This window comes from Populus alba, chromosome 15, assembly GCF_005239225.2.
Source record: "Populus alba chromosome 15, ASM523922v2, whole genome shotgun sequence".
Taxonomy (NCBI): domain Eukaryota; kingdom Viridiplantae; phylum Streptophyta; class Magnoliopsida; order Malpighiales; family Salicaceae; genus Populus; species Populus alba.
The window spans coordinates 15,487,228-15,512,162 of record NC_133298.1 but is presented as its reverse complement, the minus strand read 5'-3'; the positions used below and the strand labels follow the sequence as shown (position 1 = coordinate 15,512,162).

Here is a 24,935-nt window from a genome sequence, read left to right as displayed (position 1 = left end):
ACTAAGAAAGATGAACGTACAAGGAACTAGGCTTTCTTTAAAAGATAATTGATAATCGACTCAAAATATGTAGATAGACATGCCGACATGAAAATTAATCTCTATTCTTGACCAAAATTATTCACCCTTTATGCTTGGTCTGGGGGTAACCGGAGCTTCATGAAATTTTGAGATTTAAAATTTATTTTTTTTAATATATTATTTTAATAAAAAAAAGAGAGACAAAACTAGAAGTCAAAATATAGGCGATTTCTTTGCGAATTGGGACAAATGAATAAAAAAGGAGCAGAACAGGCAGTTATCAAGGTCCTTGCTGCAACTGATTTATCAATGAGGCATCATACAATTTAAATACACCTCTGTCAAATGTTGAAAATGAAGAGTAAACGGACCAAACTAGAAAAGGAACAGCAAATGAAATGATTAAGCAAATACTAATCTTAAATCTAGTACAGCTTCCACCATCCTCCAAGTTAACATCTCCATTGTCGCTCAAGAAAAATTGGCCCGAGTTACCCACCTCAGTAATCAAGATGTTTTAATATTTCCAGAAATAGTTAAATGAAGCATTGATGATACAATGAGATGTTCCGGAACAGAACAGTTGTGTCGGAACCAAGGCCAATGGCAACACCAAATATTTCTGCTCAAGCCCCAGATCAACCACAGTAGCCTGTACACGTTTGTTTTGTTCCCTGCCCCCTGCCCTTGATGCTCTCACCGGATATAATGATCTTAACTATCAAGCGCACCGAGTGCTTTCATGTCCTCTAAAAAGGCCGTATATGAGTCATCAATGCTCTTAGACTTTGGAGCTGATGATGAGTTAGTTGAATTTGGCTTTACAGTGGTTGGAGCTGCTGGCCTGGTGGCTACTGCTGTTGTCGAGGTTACAGCCTTTGGTTTTGGTTTAGGGATAGCAGCCTCTCTCCTCACTCGAACTGAGGCAGGAACCTGAATGCAGACCAAGAGTTAGGCTTGAGTTTTTAAGAAATTTGGTGAAATTAGATTAGAACGGACAACGAAGTTTACCCTTCCAGAGAAATATAAAGTTGTTTCAAAGGAGAAAGATAAGTGAGGGATGTGGCAATATTCTAGCTAATTCTAACTTGGTGCTACAAGATTATACGGACAAGGAGTATGAAAATTGTCCTTGTGTAATCTAGGTGTTCACATCCACGTATCATAGTTACTAGTCAGCAGTCACATCAGGAAGTTGTCCAAGGATTGAAAATTAATAACAATTGATACTCTAACAGTAGACAACTGATGGGAGAATCAAACTCATTATAGCCATATATTCTGGAGTGTGCTGCATTGTGGTTGCACTTTTGCAGGAAAAGAAATTGCAACTGCACAGATGTTTTCCTTCTATAGTGTACACTGATCAGGCAGAGCAGCGTAGTTTTTAACTTGAACAAGGAAAAGAGAACTGACAAGGAAAAATCAAACTCACCATAGCTGTAAGTTCTGGAGTGTGCTGCGCTAGTGGCCGTTTAACAACAGTGGATGCAGCAGATTTTATGTAAGATGGTTTCTGAGGAACATGTGGCCTATTTGCAGCATCTTCTTGAAAGAATGGAGGAGGACCGGGTGGTAGAGGTGGTCTCATCATTGGAGGAGGTCCAGGTGGAGGACCATATGGAGATCTGGGAATTAATGGGAGCATCACCCCTGGAGGAGCCACTTGTCCAGGAATTCCAGGAGAAGATAATGGTGGCCGCACATTTGGCGGAGGTGGAGGTGGGGGGAAATGTGATATGCCTGGGGGTAAAACATCAGGCTGTAAAGTTGGAGTCAAGGCTTGTCCGGGTGCTAGAGGTTGTTGCCTAGGAGGAGGTGGGGGAGGAACCATTTTGGGGTTATCCATAGTTGCTGCAGTATTGGCATCAGCTTCGGATGAAGTGCCTTCAGAAAGACTATTAGCAGACTTCAGCTGCATTGCAATTGGAGGAGGTGGAGGGAGTGAAGCAGGTACCTATATGAGAGAAATAAGAAGTCCTATTAGCCAGAGTGATCTTTCATAATAAAATCCTAGAACAATTTTTCCTATGCAAAAGATTTAAAAAAAAAAGGCTTCTAGAAAAGCATTGAGAAATCAGAGCACTGGTCAGTTCTGAACAGTGAAGGAATTTTAGAAGTTCTCTGATTGTAACTAGTTTACAATTAAAAACAGTTGATTCCACACTAAAATTAGTACAAGAACATCCATTTCATATCTTTAGATTGGTTTGAGATTTGAACTGGGTATATACACCTTTTGTTGGTGCTAGCCAACCAAGTATATGCATATGTGTTTTTTCCGCCCACCAAGTACAAATCATTTCTTTTTTGTCCATTAACTTCTGAAAACTTGTGCTTCAGGAGATCCGTGCAGTGTAAAGTCTCTAAGAGGTTTATGCTGCTTTTAACAGCATGCATAAAGAAAGTAAAAGAACTCACCTGAGCATTATCCTTGGAGGACGATTCATCTAACAATGCAGATATATTGGTCTCACTCACACTTTCATTTGTGCCAGGTGGCGGCGGCGGTTGAGCAGACTGTTGGAGGGGTGGAGGTGGGGGAAGAGAGATGTGACTTGAAACTTGATCCTTTGGAGGAGGACCTGGAGGAGGTGGAGGTAAAGGGGGTGGGGGTAATGACATGCCCAAGCTTGGAGCTGCAGGCATTGGTGGCAATGGAGGTGGAGGAGGTAGGGGCAACAAAGCAGGTATAGCAGAGCCATCACCAGGGCCTAATTCCCCGCTCTCTGGCAAGGGAGGAGGTACCACTAAAGCAGCATCCTCTGATTCAGCTGTGGAGGATGAAGCACCAGATAAAGGAATCCGGGGTCCTGCAGGCCAAAGTCAACAGTCAAGTTAGAAAAGGCACATTCCACATAATTCCAACAGCACACCATAAAGCTGAAAAATGTGAGGGGATGGACCTATGGATGATTTATACATCGGAGGTTTTCCAGGTGGTGGGGCTCCAGTAGGATTCATAGTAGGGTGATAGTACACAGAGTCCTGCAATAATAAATTTTTGGTGAGTGATTACAAGAGACCACATAGAACTAATTCACAAAAGTAAAACTAAAGGCAGCCAGACATACTTCAGGCTTTGGATGCCTGGCTCTTTCTTCTTCTTCTGCAGATGTCCTTCTTCGAAGAGGGCCCAAATGACTGCAGCAGAGGACAAAAATGCAGTTTGTCAATGGGTGGAAGACGTGTAAACCCTAATCATTAATGGACAAGAACAGAAATGGATAAGATAAGAGAAGCTACTTCACCTGAACATCACAGGGGTTTCACCCTTCTCCTTCATTTTATCTTCATATTCCTGTCCAAGAGAGTACAGAAAACTGGTTATCACAGCAGTACAACTGATGTTATTTAAAAAATGCATATATATATAGAAATGTTAAAGCTCTCAACTATTCATTGACCTATTATGAAAGGTGCAATAATTGCATATGCATAACATGCATCAAATGTAGGTTATTTCCCAGATTCTTGAACATTTCAAACTTGAATTACTTGACTACTCTTTTAATTTTTTGAACAGCTAAAAATGAATCAAGGAGGAGCAGAAAAAATGGCATTATAACCATTACCCTTCTCTTCTTTATAACAAGGCTAAGAGTATCCTCAAGTTGTCTCTTTTTGTGTTTTCTTGCTTTGTCTAAAGCACCATCAGCCTCTGCAACAATCAATAGCATAAAAACAAGTTTAGATCGAAAAGGCTGCCAAACCAAGCTTTATTTTCAAATTAGATGTAGAAAAGGCATAGTCTAGAGCACACCATCTAGGCAGCAAAAAGAAGTGCAGTCGTTGAAACTGATGCATACCAAAGGGAAGCTACCACAACAACCAGAGTGGCTCAGAACTATATACTGTAAGAAAATCTTCTTTCATGCTCACTTTTAGAAAATGACAAACTAGAAGCTTCAATGTTTCATAATAACCAAAAATTGTCTTTCATGAAAAAAGAGAATCCATAACAGATCAATGTTCTACATTTGGAGTCGATTATACACCATAACAGATAGATGTTCTGCGTTCAGTGCATTTTATTATACACCATAACAGATAGATGTTCTCTGTTCAGTGCATTTGATTATACACCATAATAACAGATAGATGTTCTCCGTTCAGTGCATTTGATTATACACCATAACAGATAGATGTTCTATGTTCAGTGCATTTGATTATACACAGAAGAACACACAGGCAGAAATTATTGTACACCCCAACCCTCCCCCACCCCCCCTTTTCTTGCATCCTCTATTTGGGTCACTATCTTGGAATTCACGGCCATAAGCTGAGCTGTACAGTTATTAACTCAAAACTCTCACAAACTACACAATGCTTATCATTGCAAGGGTCATGCAGCTGATGCTAAACAGCCCAAAACAGCACTTGAGTTTATGGAATGTTGGAGAGAACAGCAGGAAGGGGAAATATTAAATTGGCTACGCAGCAATGATGTCCATTTAGCATAAGATAAGATCAAAGCATAGCTTTGGAGGAGTCTAGCATTCAAGATCAAACTGAAGGTAGCATCTTCTCTCTATGCTGTTGTATCTTAAATTTTATGGCCTATACAATTTAGAAATAAGACCTATATTTAAACCTTCATATTAGCTAAATACAACATAACATGTATACACTCTACTATAGTCAATTTCACCCAAAAAAAAAAAACAAAGGAAACAAAGTTTCATTCAACACGGCTAATAAATTGCGCTACAGCAGGTAATCAAATGAGATAGATTTTTAAATAATTAGTAGACAAAAACTTACTCATCAAATCCAACTTCTCTATTTGCTCCTTGATCACATCAGGATCCTTCTTCAAAATCCCCACCTCTCTCACCTTCTTTCTTTCCTTCTTGTTCTGTTAATCAAACACAAGGGCAGAAAATTTTAAAAACCACTAAATCACAACCTAAAATGGCAGCAATTCTGTAATATATTTTTTATTAAATTTCCATAACATAATAAGCAAATAAAATAATTTATCAAATCCATTAACAGCAAAATTATTACATCAAACAAGCAAAAATCAGCCTTATTTGACACTCTCATATAATAAAAAAAATCAAAAACTGAGTGAATTTTTGAAAATTTTACAAATAACCGTGCCGATAGAAAACAAATAGAAGACTAAATTTAAATAATAATAGAATTTTAAGTGAAAATAATAAATTACCCGTTTTAATTCCTTCTTACGAAGCTCCTTACGGTAAGCATCCGTAGGGTTCATAACTTTGCCTCCTTTTGTCGTCTTCATCTTCTTCACCTGTCTTTTCTTTAAAAATCTGATTAAATTACTGCTCTTCTGCTTTCTCTGTTGCTTTCAGATTAATGCTTCTGCTATTTCGATTTTGTTCTACTGGATGAATCAATTTAGGAATCGAAGCTACTGGATAAAAAATGTTGCATTGAGGGAGGAATAGGCAAACAAACCCTTGCTGCCTTCTCTCCTCTCGTTTTTCTTAGTGTTGGTAGCAGGCTCGGGCTTAGATTTTGGATGACATGTCGCTGCTTAAACCCTTGCCCCTTGCTTCTCTCCTCTCGTTTTTCCAAGTGTCGGAAGCAGGCTTGGGCTTAGATTCTGAATGACATGCCGCTGCTTTTGTAAATCTTGACATGTATAAAGTGCCTCCCTTTATTTCTTTATTTTTTTAGAGACAAAATTTGAGCTGAATTATCAGGCCCGTTACAACTTGTTTATAAGAAAATAAAAAATAAAATTAATAATAAAATAATTGATAATATTAAAAAAATACTAAAAAAACATAATAAAAAAATATTTTAATAAATTTATTTAAAGATAGTTAACAAAAACCTAAAGGTTAAAGAGAAATTACTGAGGAGAAAGATACAAAACACTAAAAACTATTCATTATTATATTGTGATGAAAAAATTACCATTGAATCATAAAACCTTTGGACTACCATTAGGGGCAATGTGTTCACTAACCACTTGACTCACACTTCATGCGATATATATATAGACTTTTCTAGCATGTTTTTTTACAAAAATATTATAAATATAAATTGAAAAGTTTATGTTAGAATCTAATTCAATAAATTGATAATCATCCATGTATATACATGGAAAAAAAATCATTAATTACAACTAATTTTTTTTTAAATATTAAAAGATAAGTGCAAACTAGGATATTTGATTTCACAACATGAGATATTTACCTAATTATATTATTGAATTTATTTATTAAAATTAAAATTTATTTAATTAAATGATAATAGAAATAGATAAAAATATAAAATTGATTCAGTAAAATAATGTATATATGCACAAACATTGCAAATATTATTAAAAAAATATTTTTTTTCTATGTATATCAAGATATATGTAAATATTCTGGTTCTTGGTGGGCAAATTTGTTCATCTGGTTCTGTGGTTTTCATTCTCAAGCAACAACAATTCTAATTCAATTTCGATGGTTAAAGCTTAAAAGGGTGAATTTGTTCCTCTGGTTCTATTTTAGCTTCTTTTTTCTTGTTCCTATTTGTCCGGGACATCTATAGTAAATATCGTGTATTGCTGAGGGTTCTTTTCCCTCCTTTGTTAGGTTATTCTGCCAGGGTTTTTCCTTCTATATATTGTGTATGCCCCTCCCCCCCCCCCCCCACTCTCACAGGTGTTCATCTCTGGCACTAAATAACATATATTTTTAATTTTAAAAGGTGAAGCTTAATTGAGTGTGTTTTAAATTTATTTTTTAAAAATTTACAAGTTTAAACTTTATAAATTTTAAAATCATTAAAAATTTATATAGTTATTAATTTTATAGTTTGTGAAATTAATTGAGGCACACATCAACTAACCCGAATACTCATATTAATAATAATAAAAAAAAAAACAGATGCTGTTCATCCAATATTTAATATTGTTTTGAGGAAAATTAAAAGTTCGTTCTGCAGAGACGTTTGGCAAGATAGATTGGGTGTCGTTTATTGTTTGTATGATGTGGCAGAATTAGAGTGCTTAAATGTAAACCCATAACTTCTAATATGTCCAATTGATTTATGGTCTTCCTTCGCCGGAAAAAAAAAAAAAAGGGGGGGGGGGCATGTGACATTGAATTTGTACCGGTAAGTTGCCTAGTTCACTCATTCTGCTCCAGTGTTTCAAATGACAAGTCGCAAATCCATCAAGACATGTCGTCCAAAAACCACGAAAGCTGCCTCGCATTCTGCAGTCAGCACTCTGTTTTTGGCAGGTGCGAAGTAAACGACAAGTCGTTGGACAGGTCTCTTTTCTTGTGATGTCTCTCACTTGTTTTGTTTATTCCAAGAAAAACGACACCGTTATAATTGATTTAAAAGTTAAAACAAATAATCTCCTCTCTCTCAACGGTTTATAACTCATGCTTGCTTCAGCATAATAACACAAGTGAGCACCGAAAAGAAGCAGCCGCAGCAGCCATCGAAGCAAAGCTTTCAAGGCTACAGCAAAGAGGAGTGAGGATTTAATAAGAAAAGAATGGGAAAGAAAACGAAGAAAGTAGGCAAAGGTAAAGAGAAAACAGAGAAAAAAACAGCAAAAGCAGAAGAAAAAAAAGCTCGCAGAGAAACCAAAAAACTCTCTCCTGAAGATGACATCGACGCCATTTTGGTAATTCATTCTCCTTCGATTATTTTATTTTAATAACCATCATCATCAAATTTATCTTATTTCGCTAAAAACACATTGATGATTTTATTTATAGCTCAAGCTTCAATTATTATTAGAAGAGATGATCTCTTTCGTGTTTTGACAGTTGAGTATAAAAAAAGAAGAAGCTAAGAAGAAGGAAGTCCATGTGGAGGAGAATGTAGCAGCACCGTCTCCTCGATCCAATTGCACGGTAGTGACTCTTTTCTTCAGCAATCAAATCTTGCCTTTCTATGTTGAAATGTTTATATTTTGTGTTTATTGATTGGTGTGCGTAGTTAAACATTAATCCCTTGAAAGACACGGAATTGATACTTTATGGAGGTGAATTCTACAATGGTAGCAAGGTTAGATCTTTTAACTTAACTTTTTTTTTTCTTTTTTTTTTAAATTTCGGTAAGGATAACATGATGTGATTGTGGATTGATGTAGACATTTGTGTATGGTGATCTTTATCGTTATGACGTGGAGAAGCAAGAATGGAAGTCGGTATCGAGCCCTAATAGTCCGCCTCCACGGAGTGCTCACCAGGCGGTTGCTTGGAAGAATTATCTTTACATATTTGGTAAGTGATGAAATCTGAAAGCTTGATTTTATTTATATGAAAAGATTTAAGCTTGATTGCTTTATGCTCATTATGCATGTTTAACTGAATTTATTTGTTGTTAGGTGGTGAATTCACTTCCCCGAACCAGGAGCGCTTTCATCACTACAAGGTGAAGCTTTGGTCATCTGTTTTCCATTATTTATATTGGCAAATCTGTTTTTTTAATAGCTCACCTAGATTTCTGATTTTGGTTATATTTACTGTTGTAGGACTTCTGGATGTTGGACTTGAAAACAAATCAATGGGAACAGCTAAATTTCAAAGGCTCTCCAAGTCCACGTTCAGGTCATCGAATGGTTGGTTCAGCTCTACTTAAATTCGTGCACTACTTATTTCAGTAGTAGGGGCATCATCTTTAACTTTTATTTGTAGGTTAGCTCTTTTTTTTTCCTTTTCATTTTTCCTTATAATCAAGGATGTATGACACTCCTTGGATTTTCACTTGGCCAGAAACTGGGTATGAAATTGAGTTTTGGTTAATTTCTTATCATACATTTACTTTGTCTGTTATTAATGTAATGTTATTTTTATCTAGAGCAATGCTGATCGAACATATTAATGAGGTTTTGATTTTGGATCATGCATTATTTATGATAGCTAAAGATCTTGAAATGACATCAGGTGCTAAATATGGTCGTCACTGTGCTGATACAAAAGCCCTCTCTTCTTTTAAGAACTATCTCACTATTCATCTTGTTGCTACTGGATTATCTTAATAAACAAATTTTAGTATAGTCTGCATCTCATGAGTGTTTTCCCACTTTGGGGTTCTGCTGCAGGTTTTACACAAGCACAAAATTATTCTTTTTGGTGGCTTCTATGACACTCTCAGAGAAGTAAGGTTGTGATATGTCTTTGCTTCATTGAACAATTTTCTTGTCAGTTAATTATTAGCTCATGCTATCTGTGCTATCTGTCTGCTTGAATTAATACACTCTTCTGCACACCATTGTGAGGAATTCTCTGCAGAGGCCTGATTTCTTTTGACATTTTTCTGTTCCTTTAAGTGCTTGTAACCTGTTTATTGTTTAGTCTATTTATGATTATTTTGCATGGTTACCTTGCAAGGGAAATAAGCGAAATAGCTTCATAAACTTTTAGCAACTTACATTGCATGATCTGCCGTCATGCTGCTAGCCTCCATTGCAATTATTTTAAAGGATGCACGCAGACAGGGTCAATGTAACTGCAGAATCTATAAAGAATCAAGCTCGTGATAGCTGAATTAAGTTAGAAAAGTGGCTTTTGTTCTACATGCTGCTTAAGTTGGGTTGAAGAGAAATAGGATGGTGTGTTTGGAGTTTCAATGGTCGTTGAAAAAGTTTCAACAGAAGTTATCTAGAAATCATCTTTAGTTGAAGGGGCATCTTGTTGATACCATTCACAATTAAGCCATATATTGCAGATTCTTTGTTTATGAGAATGAACTATTCTATATAACAACTCACTGTACAGGATTCTATATGTATCTATCATAATTTGATATGGCACATGCCCTAATCATAAACAACTCGCTAGATAACTTTATTGTTTGTAACTTATGGATCTCAATATGATAGGTAACTCCCATATAAAGTCCTGTTACTATCATCTATCTTATTGGCCACACTGTTAAGTGCTCATCTTTTTTCCCCATGAAAATTTCATAATTCCAACTGTAGAGGATCGTGCATGTTTCACTTGAACTCAAGATTTTGACAGAAAGTGGCCAGATCAAGATCCCCAGGCTCTTCGCAGTCTTTTTTTTTTATTATAAAATTATTGTGGTTCTGATTGTTGTTTGTAGTGTGTGCTATCAATGACGTTTTAATATGAAATTGAAAACTGTTCAGTTTCATGTTCTTTGGTTGGGTTTATTTTTCCATCTGAAATTTAATAACAATTTCTTCAAATCTGTCAATTGATCCATAATTTGATGGTTGATGGAGCTTTTCTTTCCATATCTGCAGGTATTATAATGATCTACACATCTTTGACTTGGATCAATTCAAGGTGAATATATTTGGCTCCTCATTTGCTGGAAACCTATTGTATCTAAAAAATAATTAAAAAAATTGTTCATATCATGCTTTTGATTTTTTTGTCTATATTCTTTCGTTTTTATGTTAAAAGTAATGTGTATTGGTGCATTGTAGTGGCAAGAAATAAAACCAAAGCTTGGAGCCATGTGGCCAAGTGCACGGAGTGGTTTCCAGTTTTCTGTTTATCAAGATGAGGTAATTCCAAATGCTACTGGGACATGCTTTTCATCATATTTAATTTGCTTTCAAGGTGATATTTATCTTAGAAGACAGGCATAATGTGAAATGTCTTGAGCTTTACATAAAATGAAAATATTGAAAAAGTTTCTTGATTTATCATATAAATGAAGAAATTTGGAAGAAAATATGCTTTGTGTGAATGTGGTGGGATAAAGATGCAATAGTTGGTTGTATTGAGTAGCACCTACTGGCATTTGAGAAAAAAATGAAGTACAGTGCAGAAAGAAAAAGATTTAAATTGCAGAATAAATACAATTAATGTATGTAAGTCCTAAGAAAGTAAATTAAGGATGTTTGCAACCTCATCTTCATGAGTAGGATTTTAAATACAAGTTGAGATGAGTATAAAGATCAATGCCAGGTTCTTTTAGTATAGATTTTTTCCCATCCACCCCCTTCCAAATCTATAATTGCTGGAAATGATTAAAATTTCACACATAGTTTCTTTGTTTAACTATTGTTAATTGGTTGTTGATCTGTTGATACTTATAATGTGTTTTGCTAGCACTGAAGACTGATAGCCTTGAAAACAAGAATCTATTGACTGCTTGATTTCATATATCTTTGTTATGTTGTATCATGGATTTTCTATTAACACACCATGCACACTGTGTTATATTGGATGCTTTTTCCTTGATATTTGTCCTTGTATGAATTTGGGGCTATTGTTACTTTCCCAGTTACAAGGTTGAGGGGTAGAGCTGAATACATTTTGCTGAATACCTTTTCATTGCAGGTTTTTTTATATGGTGGTTATTCCAAAGAAGTTTCATCTGATAAGAGCATCTCAGAGAAAGGAATTGTTCATTCAGATATGTGGTCCCTTGATCCTAGGACCTGGGAATGGAACAAGGTTGATTTTTTTTTCCTTTTCCATTTCTCCAATAGATCAAAGTTTCCCTTTATGGTGAATGTATATTGTTGTCCTTTTATACTTTTTTTTTTTCCTGGTGATAGGTAAAGAAAAGTGGGATGCCTCCTGGTCCTCGTGCTGGATTTTCCATGTGTGTTCATAAAAAGCGTGCAATGTTATTTGGAGGTGTAGTGGATATGGAAATGGAAGGTAAATTTCTTTCTTTGTGCATGTGCTTGTAAGTAAGCTACTATTTGAATTGGCACTCCTACCTTTTTATCAAGCTCAGTTTGGTCTATCTTCTTCCCTGACTTTCCATTGTTTATTTTTCTGAAATTCTTCACCATCTTTGAATCATCCGTGCAATGTTTGTCTACAATTTGAGTAACACTAAATCCAAACTTTTATGTTTTTCCATGATTTTTTTCAATAGACACGGTCCAACCTCCAAACATATTGTGAATGTTTTCGGGCAGCAAAAATGCATGTATCCTGGAAAACAAATACTATCTTTTCTGTTATTGATTTGACACCTTTTTCTGGAATGTTCTTTCTTTGCCATTCTCATTCCCTTTTGTGAAGCTGAGTTAAACTAAGTAGGGTGATGACCTCCCCCCCTATTCATGCTTGAAGAGAGTCAAGGGGCCATCTAGCAGTCCACCTAGATACAAGCTATTGATATGCTTTTTAAGTAAATGTCATTCGATATTTCTTGCTTAATTGAAACAACCACTTACAATGAAATGAATGAAATCTGCTTGTTCAGCATCTGCAGTTATCCTGTTTTAAAACATTTAGATTTTAATCTATACTCGCTAGCCCCTCCTCTTCATACTTTTGCTTTTCCCTTGTTAGTCATTGTTTTCTTGTAATTTTTTTTTTTTATCATTGCAGGTGATGTAATGATGAGCTTATTCTTGAATGAACTTTATGGCTTCCAACTAGACAACCGTCGCTGGTACTCTCCATCTTAAGTTATTTTCAATTGGCTGTATTAGTTGTTTGCAATGCCCTTTTGGACATATGCACTTGAAATTTTTTGCAGGATATATCTTGCTTATTTGCTAAGAACTCAGTCACCACAATGCACAGGCTTAATCAGAATAACAAATTATGTTCTCACAGCATAATATCATAATAACATGGAGGGTTGCAAGATCCATCCCCCCACCTCTTGCCATGAGACTGTCCTCCCTACTCTGTATATATGTATATTTGATTATTCTGAAATAAAATTAGGAAACAAAATTAGCTTGTGTGGCATATGGAAACAAATATATCATGTAGTGCAGTGTATTTTCTTATAATCAAATGCTTCATTTGCATATAGGTATCCATTGGAGCTGCGGAAGGAGAAGTCTACAAAAGATAGGGTACGGTCACACTCATAACTGTAAATGATGCTGTTGACAACATAACTGCATATAAAAATCATTATGTTCATGCTTGTTCTCAAATAACTGTTGGTGATATTATTTTTGTTGTCATAAATGAATAAGATTAATCAAGGATTTGCTGTAGGATTGTGAAATTAATGAAAGGTTTATGTGATATCTTAGAGGGAATTTGTTTGGTGGCTTGTATCAGGCTTACTGAATAAATAGCCCTTTTTTGACATTTACATAGGATGCTCAAATCTTGACACTTGTCCTTTTCTCTGCAATCGCAAACCAATGCCACTTGTCACTTAATTGTTGGACAACCACCAATCTTCCTTACTGATGGCTAAATCCTTTCCGCTACGAATAATCCTTTGCTTCTCTTTGACGGGCTTTTGGCTCATTGCAGTCTCTTTCTCGCTATACTTTTCTTACAGCCCCCCGAACTCTCATGCCATCCACAACATCAATAATACACTTAGCTAGCAGTCACTATTGCTCTGGGCATTGTACTCACCAACTAATTCACAATACTCTGATTTGCAACAAGTATATCCTCAACTGCCAAATTTTTTTAACTCTTTAGGTATTGGTTGTTCCCTGTCCTTCAACTCTAATTTCCAAAATATTTGTCAGCTAATATCACAACTATTGCTCCGGGCATTGTACTCACCAACTAATTCACAATACTCTGATTTGCCTCAAGTATATCCTCAACTGCCAAAATGTCTGAACTCTTCAAGTATTGGTTGTTCCCTGTCCTTCAACTCTAATCCAAAATACTTGTCAGCTAATATCACACTGCAAAAATCCATGCATCTATTCAATTTTTGCTGCTTCCTATTTGCTGAAGTGATCCTCCTTATTTCTGCTTATTATAATCATGTTTTTATGTTACCTGTGAACTAATAACTTATAAATTGTTAATTTTAGATGACCTCTGTTGTAATCTGCTTTGCATTGTTTGCAGTTAAAAAAGAGTTCCGAACAAAGGACTACTATTGATAATAAGAAATATTCAAATGATATAGGGGAGGAGCCTACCCCAAATGATCCAGATGAGAACCTAGAGTACCATGAAGAAGCAGAAAATATTGAAAGCAGTATTGATGAAATATCTCACAATTTGACCAGAAAAATTACCGTAATCGATGGCAGTTTGTCGGCTGCCAAATTAGATGGGAAACCTGAAACATCTGAAGCTAAACAAATTCTGCAAAATTCTGTTTTATCAGAGGTTTGTCATGGATAGAGTTGGTCCACTTATGCACCTATTCATGTCCAATTGTTGATTTATTAATCTAATTTGAACTTTTAGACAGTGAAGCCATGTGGACGTATAAATTCTTGTATGGTTGTGGGGAGAGATATGTTGTACATATATGGTGGCATGATGGAGATTAGAGACCAGGAAATTACACTCGATGATTTGTATTCTCTCAATCTCAGCAAACTTGATGAGTGGAAGTGCATTATACCGGTTTGTGAAATTTCTTCCCCTAGTTCAATTTGTTCAGTCTTCAGATGATATCCTTTTGCTTTCTGGAATTCAGTGTTTCATGCCATTTGCATGCTGGATTAGTTATTGTTCCTTGTAGTGAGCACCTCACCTTGGTTGAATTTGGCTCTACTAAGCTATTGTTTCTTTTTACAGGCATCTGAATCAGAATGGGTTGAAGCATCAGAAGATGAAGATGATGACGAAGATGAAGATGCAAGTGACGGTGAGGGTGAGGGTGGGAGCGATAGCAATGATGAGACTGATGATGGCGAGGATGATGATGATGATGATAATGATGTAGAGGTACGTCTTAGCTTTCTCATGCAGCAAAATCAAATGAGCAACTGCTCTTCCTTCCATCCTTCTTCACCTCGTTTTGTGAATGACAGGAGGATTGAATTCTAACTTTGTTCAACCTGTGCAATTTTTTGCTCTATTTTGTCTCTACACTCCCTATTGCCTCTCCTCTGTTCCGTTCTTGCTTCCATCCAACTTAAATTAGAAGACGCTGATTTAATGATGAATTTGACATTTGACATAAACTGCAAACTATCCTAAAATCATACTTCATCTTCGAATTTAAGTTAATCTCTTCCCCCTTTTTTTCCCCTGAATGCTGTAAGCTATATCTAAAGAGATACAAAATCTACTGCAATCTAATTTGTTTTCATTAAAAAATTTGGTTCTACGTGTGTATGCAGGTGGTTGCCTTTGTTTGAGACATCCATGCAATAACATGTAAATGTGTGCTTATGCATGTGTGTGTGTTGTGCAAGTGAAGAAGAGAGCTGAAGATATTTGCTATGAAAATATCCTTTTGAATTTAATTTTATGTTGTTGCTCACTCGTTCAACTCTCCACTTTTTTTTGACAATTTAGGCTAGAAATAATGGTTCTGGATCACTTCAAGTGGGAGATGCTGTTGCTATAATAAAAGGTGAAAAGAAAAATCTACGGAGGAAGGAGAAACGGGCCAGGATAGAGCAGATCAGAGCCAATCTTGGTCTTTCGGATGCACAAAGAACACCAACGGTACTTGCTGTTTTCTTTCTTTTTTTGTCCGCTTCTTTTCTTTATTTAACAACTGTCATTTGTGTTTTGAAGCCTGGAGAATCTTTGAAGGATTTTTATAAACGTACAAACCTTTACTGGCAAATGGCAGCACATGAACATACCCAACACACTGGAAAGGTCTGTTCCCTTATCTTATAAATTTCTAGCCAGTTTAGGTGGATTTTTGTTTAATCTGTTGATGTTGGATTTGCTGGTTCTTCTACCCATCAAAGACTTGTTCTGTGATTCGATAATCCATTGTTGGCTTGCTTGGTTCTTTAAAGACAAGTACCAAGTTTCAGTGACCAAACCATACTCTGGTTTACTTGTAAATAATATAGATATAATATTTTATGTTGTCTTTGGTTGGTTAGGATTGAAACAGGGAGGCATATTAGACACTTTGATCCACTTGTTCAAGTAGGTGCCGATTAGTTTTTATTTGTTTCGGTTCCTGAGCACGTAGGTATGCCTCTGGCTCCATGTCTTCTCATAACAAATACCAGGCCTTTTCTGTTAAAAGAATGGAATTTTTTAAGATCTCGAATAAAGTGGCTGGAGGGGAAATGGTTTCATTGAAATGAAAAACAAAGATGGAAATAGGCAAATAGTGATCGAGTCCTGCTACCAAGATTAGAAGAGGATCCCTCTCCCGCAAACCATGAACCATGCTCCTTTAGACTCTTCCATGCTCGTACACGCTTGCGTGCACATATGTGACAACTGGAGGTTCTTAAGTATGTGCAACATAAATTGTCATTTGCGTTGCAGGAGCTTCGTAAGGATGGTTTTGATCTTGCTGAAGCACGATACAGGGAACTTAAACCAATTCTTGATGAGGTAATCCTTCCAACTTTATATCCCATGGTTTACATCGGAGCCTGCCTAAAGATATATAGATCTGTTCACATTTACAGCCTACATGATGTTGTATTTTTCTTTTGTGTGTGCTCAGTTGGCTATATTAGAGGCGGAGCAGAAAGCTGAAGAAGCAGAAGAGGCTGAAACTAGTTCAAGAAAGAGAGGCAAGAAGAAAAATAAATAATATACAGCTTCCCTGTAGATGAATGTCAGCTATAATTTTTTTGGTAAAATGCTGTCACAGTGATTAAATTGTGTTAAGAATGCGTTCATCATTCCTCCTTGCACCGCGATTGGGCTCGAATTCAAACAGACCGCGGTGATAGGATGAATTTGTCAATCATTTGCATGCAAGATCTGTTGTATGATGCTTTTAGTGAGTTATTAGTTAGGTGGCCGTTATGCTGCTGGTTATTTATTATTATTAATTTTTTTTTCATAAAAAATATCATAAGACATTAAGATTCAAGAATAAAACATTAAGATTCAAGAATATTGGGTATGTTTGCAAAGCGAGACCTAAAGTCTTGGGCATAGCTAGCATTGGCTCTGGCTGAATGTTGAGTCCAAAAGTTTTGAGTATTGCTGCAACGCTGGATCTCCAAAGCCTTTTGTTGAGATTCAAGAGCCCAAGGCTTAGCGAGATTGTAAGACTCAAGTGACTTAGATCTTGTGTTCCTTTCCAACCTCAAGTTACTTGGATCTGGAAAGGAATGTGAAACCCAAGTTAGTAACAAAAATAATTATAATAATAATAATTGATTTTACCTTTCAAATCAAATCAATGTTTTTTCAATAGTAATAATATTAAATTTGTTTGATTTAAGTTTTTATAGTTTTTAATCTTTTCAAATAAAATTTATAGTTTTTATTTTATAGTAATAATATTTTTTTAGATATAATAATAATAATAATAACACCTATGTTTTATAATTTTTAATCTCTTTAAATCAAATTTATGGTTTTTTTTAATAGTAATGATATGTTTTCAAAACATTTATTAATGATGATAACGATGATGATGATAATTTTTAATTTTACCATTCAAATTAACTTTTATTCTTGATTATTCTCGATTATTCTTTTAATGTCAAATATATTTTATGAAATCTCACTCTCTATTGTATGCTTAATAATTTTTTATTTTTTGTAAGAACAATTTTATTGTTATGTTACTTCAATTCACAATAATTTGTATCAAAATAAATAGTTAGAGGGGTACTCGGAAGTTTTATTATATTGTATAATTCTATATTTTTTGAGAGATCAAATTTCAGTTACGATTTTTACCGCCACCTGCTTCTGATTTCTTTGAGTTTATTCTCGTGCATCTACAAAAAAAGATCAACCTGAAAGAAGCTGCCATTTTTTCTCCTGTGTTCTTGGGGGAGGAGATTGCGAAACTCAAACCCATCTGGATGCTCTGAGCTGGCCACTTCACATCAAATTCCAGTTTTGTTGCTGGTCGGATTCTGCCTTGTCATGTAGCAGAACACCGGCAGTGCTTGGAAACCATGAGGAAACTTGAATGGTTTGTCTTCATCAATCAAGGACAGTACTCACCTAATGAATTGATTAAATATGCGTGTCAGTCTAGAATTTCGCGAATTATGGAGGCTAGCTAGGTATTCTCCGAGGCTAGAATCCAATCATGTGATGCATCATAGAATCTACCCCAAATCGTTAATCATGATATATTAATTACCACTTGAATCAAACGAAAACCGCAACCTCCCTGCTCCTTCCCGACACCAAAGCCCCACCTTTTCAAGCCAGAAGCGGCCAACAATGACCTAATTATGAGGAATGGGTGCAGTTTGAACGAGGCTACGATGGAACGGAACTCATTTCCTTGCATTAACTTCCGTGCCTCGAAGCCTATAGGTGAATATTTAGATACGGAGCTAATTTGTTCATCTGGTTATAATTATTTTTTAAATAATTTTTTATATTAAAATATATATATCAATAATATTTTTTTATTTTTAAAAATTATTTTTAATATCAATACATTAAAATAATTTAAAAACACTAAAAATATATTAATTTAAAAATAAAAAAATTAAATTCTTTTAAAAACATTTTTAAAATGACATCAAGATAAAGGCTTCCCAGCAATCCCTCGTCGCTACTTTGACTGGAAAATATGGGAGGCTATTAGCTATAGCACGTGCAGCACCGCAACCCTAGATACAGCGGTGGGTGAAATGATGGAGGAGAAAACTACAGTTACAACCCTTAAAAAGAAGAGCCTCTCTTCTTCCACTTTAGCCTACCAGCGCTGGCAATACCACGTTCGTCCTCTTTTACTCCCGGTTATTTGCGGGTATTTGGTAAGGTAAGAAATATTATTTTTTAAAATTTAATATTGTAAAACAATTTAAAAACTTAAAAAAATAATAAAAAATCAAAAAATTAACAAAACAATAGTGTAACCGCTGCTGCATGTCCAATGTGTACCGTCTTATTTATTTTTATATTTCAAAAATACTTTTTAAAAAATTAAAAAAATTCTTATTTATTTTTTGTTTTAAATTAATATGTTTTGGTATTTTTAATCATTTTAATGCGCTGATATCAAAAATAATTTTTAAAATATAAAAAAATATATTATTTTGATATATTTTTTAGTGAAAAACATTTTCTTTTGAAAAAAAATTATTTATTTATTTTATTTTAAATTAATATATTTTTTGTGTTTTTATATCATTTTAATGGGTGCTGATATCAAAAATAATTTTTTAAAAATAAAAATATATATTATTTTAATATATTTTCGAATGAAAAACACTCTAAAAAACAATCATAACTACACTCCAAAAAGACTTATTTCAGCTTTTTAACTTTGTAAGTAATGACAAAATTTAACAATAACATTCAGTTTTCTTTTGTTTTTGTTAATTTCCTCTTTTAATATGCTTACTTTCAGTACCCGCTTGTCTCTAAAAAGAAGAACCCACCGCAGCCCTCGAAAGTTCCATTAAAGAATTAGCAATATCTTCACGCTTGAAACTCCAAAGAAAAAAAAAATCTACATCACCTCTAGGGTTTGAAGGTTACTGGTCTGAATATATTATAATACAGGTAAAGTGAATTCACAGTTGAAAGCAGGAGCATAGGATTTTTTAAACCTAAAGTGAAATCTGCTTTAAGGAAAATGCCCTCATGACGGCGAGCCTGTCGCACTACAACGTTCTGATAAGAAGTACCGGCCACCATGGCTAAACTAATCAACTTCTTCTTTTAGCATAAATTAATAAGATTTAAGGCCCTAGCTCGCTAATTTCTTAAGATTTAATTTGTTTAGGTGGAATCTTGCGAGTAGCAAGAAGAACCAAAGTTTTTGATCAAATCAAAAGCTGTGCATATTTATATACAGTAGCTAGGGTTGCGAAAGGGACACGAGCAGAGCAAGCACATATGTAGAAATTGAATTATTCTTTCCTTTTCTTTTGTAGTTAAGTAAGGCTTGAGATTAATCAGCCGGTGACCACGATATCTTATGCTTCATGGAGCAATTCTTTTCATAAAAAAAAAATTTATATTTTAGATTTCACATAATAATTTAAGTTATTAAATTAAATTGATTATTTAACATTATATAAGAACCTTGATGATCCAAGTGGTCACAAGTTTGAATTTCACAATTTCTATTTATTTGATAAAATTAAAAGGAAAATAGTATGAGCCTATAAACCCCACTTGAAAAGGTGTGTTAAAAATAATATAAATCATATCTTGAAATTTCATCATTAGCTTAAGTTATTAGGTTAAATTGGTTTTTTAATATTATAGAAACCAATATATATATATATATATATATATATATACAAAAATTATTTTTCTTCTTATAAAAAATATTAATTCCATGCAATTAAGTTAACAAAATTAAAGAACCTCCTGCATCATCAGATATTTTTATATATATCTTTTTTTCAACTTCACAATTTAATTTTTTTTTTATTAATAATATTTTTTTTAGTGTTTATTGACTCATATAATCCTTAATCTACTTTGTTAAATATATATCAAATTTAGAGTTAATAATTATTGCTCGAAAATACTTTAACAATATTTGAATTTTTTTTTTTAATTTTAGAAAAAGATTTTGCTTGACCAGGTGGTAGAATAGGACAACTATCTAGTAGCTACTGAAGATAATTTTTTTTAAAAATCATATTAATATTTTAGGACCCACTCTTATTGTTATAAACAGATTAAAGACTCATTTGGTGGTTGTAGAAAAATACGATTGGAAGTACAAAAGGTATCAATTTAGTATTTTTAAACTCAAGTATTCACAGCAACGATCACCACGCATGGATGCCAAGCGTTTCCAGATACCATTTTGGTGGAATTTGGTCCTCTTTTTTTTTTTTTTTTTTTTTTTAAAAAAAAAAAAACTTAGGAAGACCGATCTCTATATATCAGATCTTCCAAAGATTTCGAAGTTGGAATTGCAGAAATAATAATTTCCCAGAATTGTATATAGTGTGGTTGTCGAATCTAGTGGGTCTGATTCATTAAACTTTGTCTTAAAACATTGGATACCGAAAATAATTTGATTATCTTAAGAACGTCTCTAAATTAAATTGCGGTAGCTAATCTTGTGCAGCAGTGGTCTTGCACCCAAATACTAATCTCATCTGATCCAGAGACATTAAATTAAAAAAATTTAATTTTTGTTTTTTCCAAGTTTTACATGCCAAAATAGTAATTACATTTTTTTATATAGAAAAAAACTAACTCTATTAATAAAAATAAAAATATTCAAATTGATAAATTAGATAAGCCTAATAATACTGGATACAAAAATAAAATAAAATTCCTAAACTTAAAAAAATAAAAATATTTACAAAAAAAACTCTTGCATTAATTTTCTAGGGCTAAAAAAAACTTATCTTCGAGTTCAAATTATTCATGAAATAGATACTTCTTAATTAGAAATCTTTCTTCACCATGAAAACATCATAACGTACATAATGATTTTTTTATATGTAAACCACCCCATCATAAATCTATAAGATTTTTATTCTATCATGGATCCAACTACCATGATTTTTAATAATAATAAACAATTATAATTTGTTAAACTCTGATGCATGTTCTCTACAGTCTCCAAACATGATAATTCAATAGCACAAAGCAAAAACCATCAAGATTTTAGACTTTTATACCAACCAAAATAAAAGGAGCAAATATAACAAAATTTGTTACAAGTTAAAATCGTGAAGAACCAAGAACAGTATAATTATAAAGAGACACCTAAAATATTTAATTTTATTTATTGAAGCATCAATTACTAAAAAGCTATTACAATTATTTATATAAAAATAACACTAAAAAAAACTATTAATATTGAAAAGAAAAATGAAAAATTGTTCCCTAGAAATATTAATTATTCTAAGTAAAAAAATTCAAAAGAAATTCTAAACATAAAAATAAAAATAATTTTAAAAAGTATTTATTTCTGTGAAAAAACCATGCATATATATAGTAGTACTTATCCATCTACCAATCCTATCTATAGGTTACTTATAATTGGACATTATTAATCAACAAATATAGCTAGATATTTAATGTTCGAGAAATGCATATTCGAAGGATTTAGTATGTTGCTAATGTAATATTCAAGGGAAAATTAATCGGTCAAAAAAGGAATCTTGCTTGCATATTGCTTGTGATTTCTATATATAGTTCTCCTACAACGACCAAATCCCAAATATATATAATATGGCAAGATAAAGTAGTCACCATGCACATCCCATATATATATATATATATATATGTGCTACTTTAATATTATTAATCCAAACTACACAAATTCTTTAGGCGAGACCTAAAGGCTAAAACTATTACTTCTTTCTTGTAACGCATATCCCCTAAATCAGGCAAATCATCATCCCTTTCATCACCACAGTACTGATCAGTACTCTAATATCTTAAAAAGATTCCCTTGATTTCTCCATATAACCCCATCACACACACACTATCAGCACACACCATCCCTACCTCGCATATAGTACTCGTCAAATACATCACTAGCTAGAGCGCTAGAGAGAGGGAGGAAAAAAAAATGGGAGAGGGGCTATGTCCAAGACTGTCGAGTTCATGGAAAAATATGGAGAAAGGTCTGAATGATGCAGTCTCAAAGACAAAGGTTGGCAAATACTTCAAGCTAGATGCAAGAAAGAGCACTTTCACTAAAGAACTACGTGCTGGCACCGCCACTTTCCTCACCATGGCTTATATCATCACTGTTAACGCTACCATTCTTGCCGACTCCGGTGGTACCTGCTCCGTTGCTGACTGCTCTGCTCCGGTGAACCAAACGGCTGGTCCAGACTGCATGCTTCAACCCAATGAAGGGTATCAGAGCTGTCTTGATAAAACCAAGAGTGACCTTATTGTAGCTACTGTTTTATCAGCCATGATAGGGTCATTTGCCATGGGAATTTTAGCAAATTTGCCTTTCGGCTTGGCCCCGGGTATGGGTCCTAATGCTTTTGTGGCTTATAATATGGTAGGGTTTCACGGTTCCGGGCATATTTCATACAAGACTGCAATGGCAATTGTCCTGGTTGAAGGTTGCGCCTTCTTCATAGTTTCTGCTCTTGGGCTTAGAGAAAAGTTCGCTAGGATCGTACCAAAACCGATCCGGCTCGCCTGCGCAGCTGGTATCGGGCTTTTCATAGCTTTCGTCGGCTTGCAAGTCCATCAAGGCGTTGGCCTTGTCGGGCCTGATCAGTCCACGTTGGTGACGGTGACAGCATGTTCGAGCACAAATCCGGTGACTGGGGAATGCATTTCCGGCAAAATGCGGAGCCCAACATTTTGGCTTGGCTCAGTTGGGTTATTAATTACATGTTACGGGTTAATGAAGGAAATCAAAGGCAGCATGATTTATGGCATTCTTTTTGTCACATTAACATCATGGATTAGAGGAACTGCTGTGACATACTTTCCACAAACCCTACTTGGTGACAACAATTACAAGTACTTCAAGAAAGTGGTGGATTTTCACAAAATCCAATCCACGGCTGGGGCTATAAGTTTCACTAGTTTCAACACAAGTGGTACCTGGTTGGCTTTTCTAACCTTATTCTATGTAGACATGCTAGGCACCACTGGCATATTGTACACAATGGCTGAAATTGGAGGGTTTGTGAACGAAAAGGGAAATTTTGAAGGGCAGTACATGGCATTCCTTGTAGATGCAGGGTCTACAATTGTGGGATCTACACTAGGAGTCACAACAACTGCAACGTATGTCGAGTCATCTGCCGGGATCAGAGAAGGAGGTAGAACTGGACTAACCGCCGTGACTGTTGGCTTGTGTTTTCTTGTATCACTGTTTTTTACTCCTCTGTTAACTAGCGTGCCTCCTTGGGCTATCGGACCATCACTGGTGATGGTCGGAGTTATGATGATGAAGGTGGTGAAGGATATCGACTGGGAGAACATCAAGGAAGCAGTGCCTGCTTTTATTACCATGCTTCTGATGCCACTAACTTACTCTATAGCAAATGGGATTGTTGGTGGCATCGGAATGTACATTGCTCTTAGCTTGTATGATTATATTGTGAGGTTGATGGCGTGGTTGATCAAGATGAGGGGAATGGTAGTGGAAGAGCGAAATCAAGTGTCCGCCACAGCTGGTGCAGATCTTGCAATTGAAGTTATTTAAGGTTATAGCAACGTGTCTCTCCAGTTTTCTTAAGTGTGTATGTTTCCTCCACTTCTCGACACATTGACGATGATTTTCAGTTTCAAGAGTGTTAACCAAGCATAAATGTTTTTTGGCATGTAGACAAGCATAGTTTAAAGACAAAAAAATCTTTTTTTTTTTAATCTTTTGTAATACGTATCATGCCTCAAAGGAAGAACAAACGAGGAACATGGCTCCTAGTCCTAACATCAAGTACTACGCAAAACGTGATGCAAGTCTATAGTGTCCGGAAACATGGCAAATCAGTTCAGAACAAAATAAATAAATTATGGGCGTTTTGGTTCTGTAAATTCAAAAATGGCACCCACATCGAACAACAAACTTCGAGAATGTTTTTATACAAATTAGCTACGAACAATGCAAGCCCTAACAAAATATTTGTAACTCTTAAAATTAAATTCAATTACAATGGGCAAAAACAAGTTAGAGAGGAGATATCTAATTTGAATTCTAAATAAGAAATACTCTTCCAAAAATACTCTTTTTTCTTTTCTCTCAAAACCCCACAACTTCTTTTTACTGCATGTCTATATATTTCTTTTCTTCAACAAAAGCTTTGGTTTTTTCTCTCAAGAAAATTGCCTTAATCATATTATTCCATTAATTACATTATTGTTTTGTTGGGTATTCCCCGGTTTGTCTCTGAAGTGAAAGTGAAGGTGGTGGAAAAAACAAAGAAAGAGAGAAGAGAAAACATGGAAATGAAAGACAGTTTCTTAATTGGTGTTAAAGGAAAGTATATCGTTAGTCTATCATCATGGATTTACAAATGTGTGCTTAAGTGGTATTGAGATATAATATATTTTTAATAGTAATGGTGACAGCTTATTTAAGAGTAGATGAAATAGTTTTAATGTGTGAAAATTGGTATGAGAATATCTTTATTATTAAAAAAAAATATGATGTTGTTGTTAATAATAATCATTTTTTCCTAATGTTTTTCACGTAAAGTTGTTTGTTGTCTTTGTTGTTTTTATTATACCATGCATCATGATTTATCATAAAATAATTTATGGGTTTCA

General features: G+C 34.6%; 3 protein-coding genes across 3 annotated transcripts; 2 read left to right on the top strand and 1 right to left on the bottom strand.

The window, feature by feature from the left end:
- Positions 1 to 228: 228 nt before the first annotated feature.
- LOC118057619 (protein EARLY FLOWERING 5) lies at positions 229 to 5,552 on the bottom strand. Its single transcript, XM_035070252.2, has 9 exons — positions 5,195 to 5,552; positions 4,786 to 4,879; positions 3,597 to 3,682; positions 3,273 to 3,322; positions 3,096 to 3,165; positions 2,928 to 3,009; positions 2,443 to 2,834; positions 1,457 to 1,978; positions 229 to 954 (listed from the first exon to the last, which is right to left on the bottom strand). Exons 1-9 carry the CDS (start codon positions 5,273 to 5,275, stop codon positions 736 to 738), a joined length of 1,596 nt encoding a protein of 531 aa, XP_034926143.1. The 5' UTR covers positions 5,276 to 5,552; the 3' UTR covers positions 229 to 735.
- Positions 5,553 to 7,356: 1,804 nt separating this feature from the next.
- LOC118057620 (uncharacterized) lies at positions 7,357 to 16,612 on the top strand. The gene is made up of 20 exons (XM_035070253.2): positions 7,357 to 7,630; positions 7,776 to 7,862; positions 7,948 to 8,016; positions 8,102 to 8,234; positions 8,339 to 8,385; positions 8,486 to 8,572; positions 9,056 to 9,117; positions 10,226 to 10,268; positions 10,412 to 10,492; positions 11,274 to 11,390; positions 11,495 to 11,600; positions 12,285 to 12,348; positions 12,721 to 12,763; positions 13,740 to 14,006; positions 14,088 to 14,249; positions 14,424 to 14,573; positions 15,150 to 15,302; positions 15,375 to 15,461; positions 16,095 to 16,163; positions 16,279 to 16,612. The coding sequence occupies exons 1-20, from the start codon at positions 7,499 to 7,501 to the stop codon at positions 16,366 to 16,368; spliced, it is 2,049 nt and encodes a 682-aa protein (XP_034926144.1). The 5' UTR covers positions 7,357 to 7,498; the 3' UTR covers positions 16,369 to 16,612.
- A 5,460-nt stretch (positions 16,613 to 22,072) lies between these two features.
- On the top strand, positions 22,073 to 23,876 carry LOC118057621 (adenine/guanine permease AZG2). The gene has a single exon (XM_035070254.2). It carries the CDS (start codon positions 22,261 to 22,263, stop codon positions 23,869 to 23,871), a length of 1,611 nt encoding a protein of 536 aa, XP_034926145.1. The 5' UTR covers positions 22,073 to 22,260; the 3' UTR covers positions 23,872 to 23,876.
- The last annotated feature ends 1,059 nt before the right edge of the window (positions 23,877 to 24,935 follow it).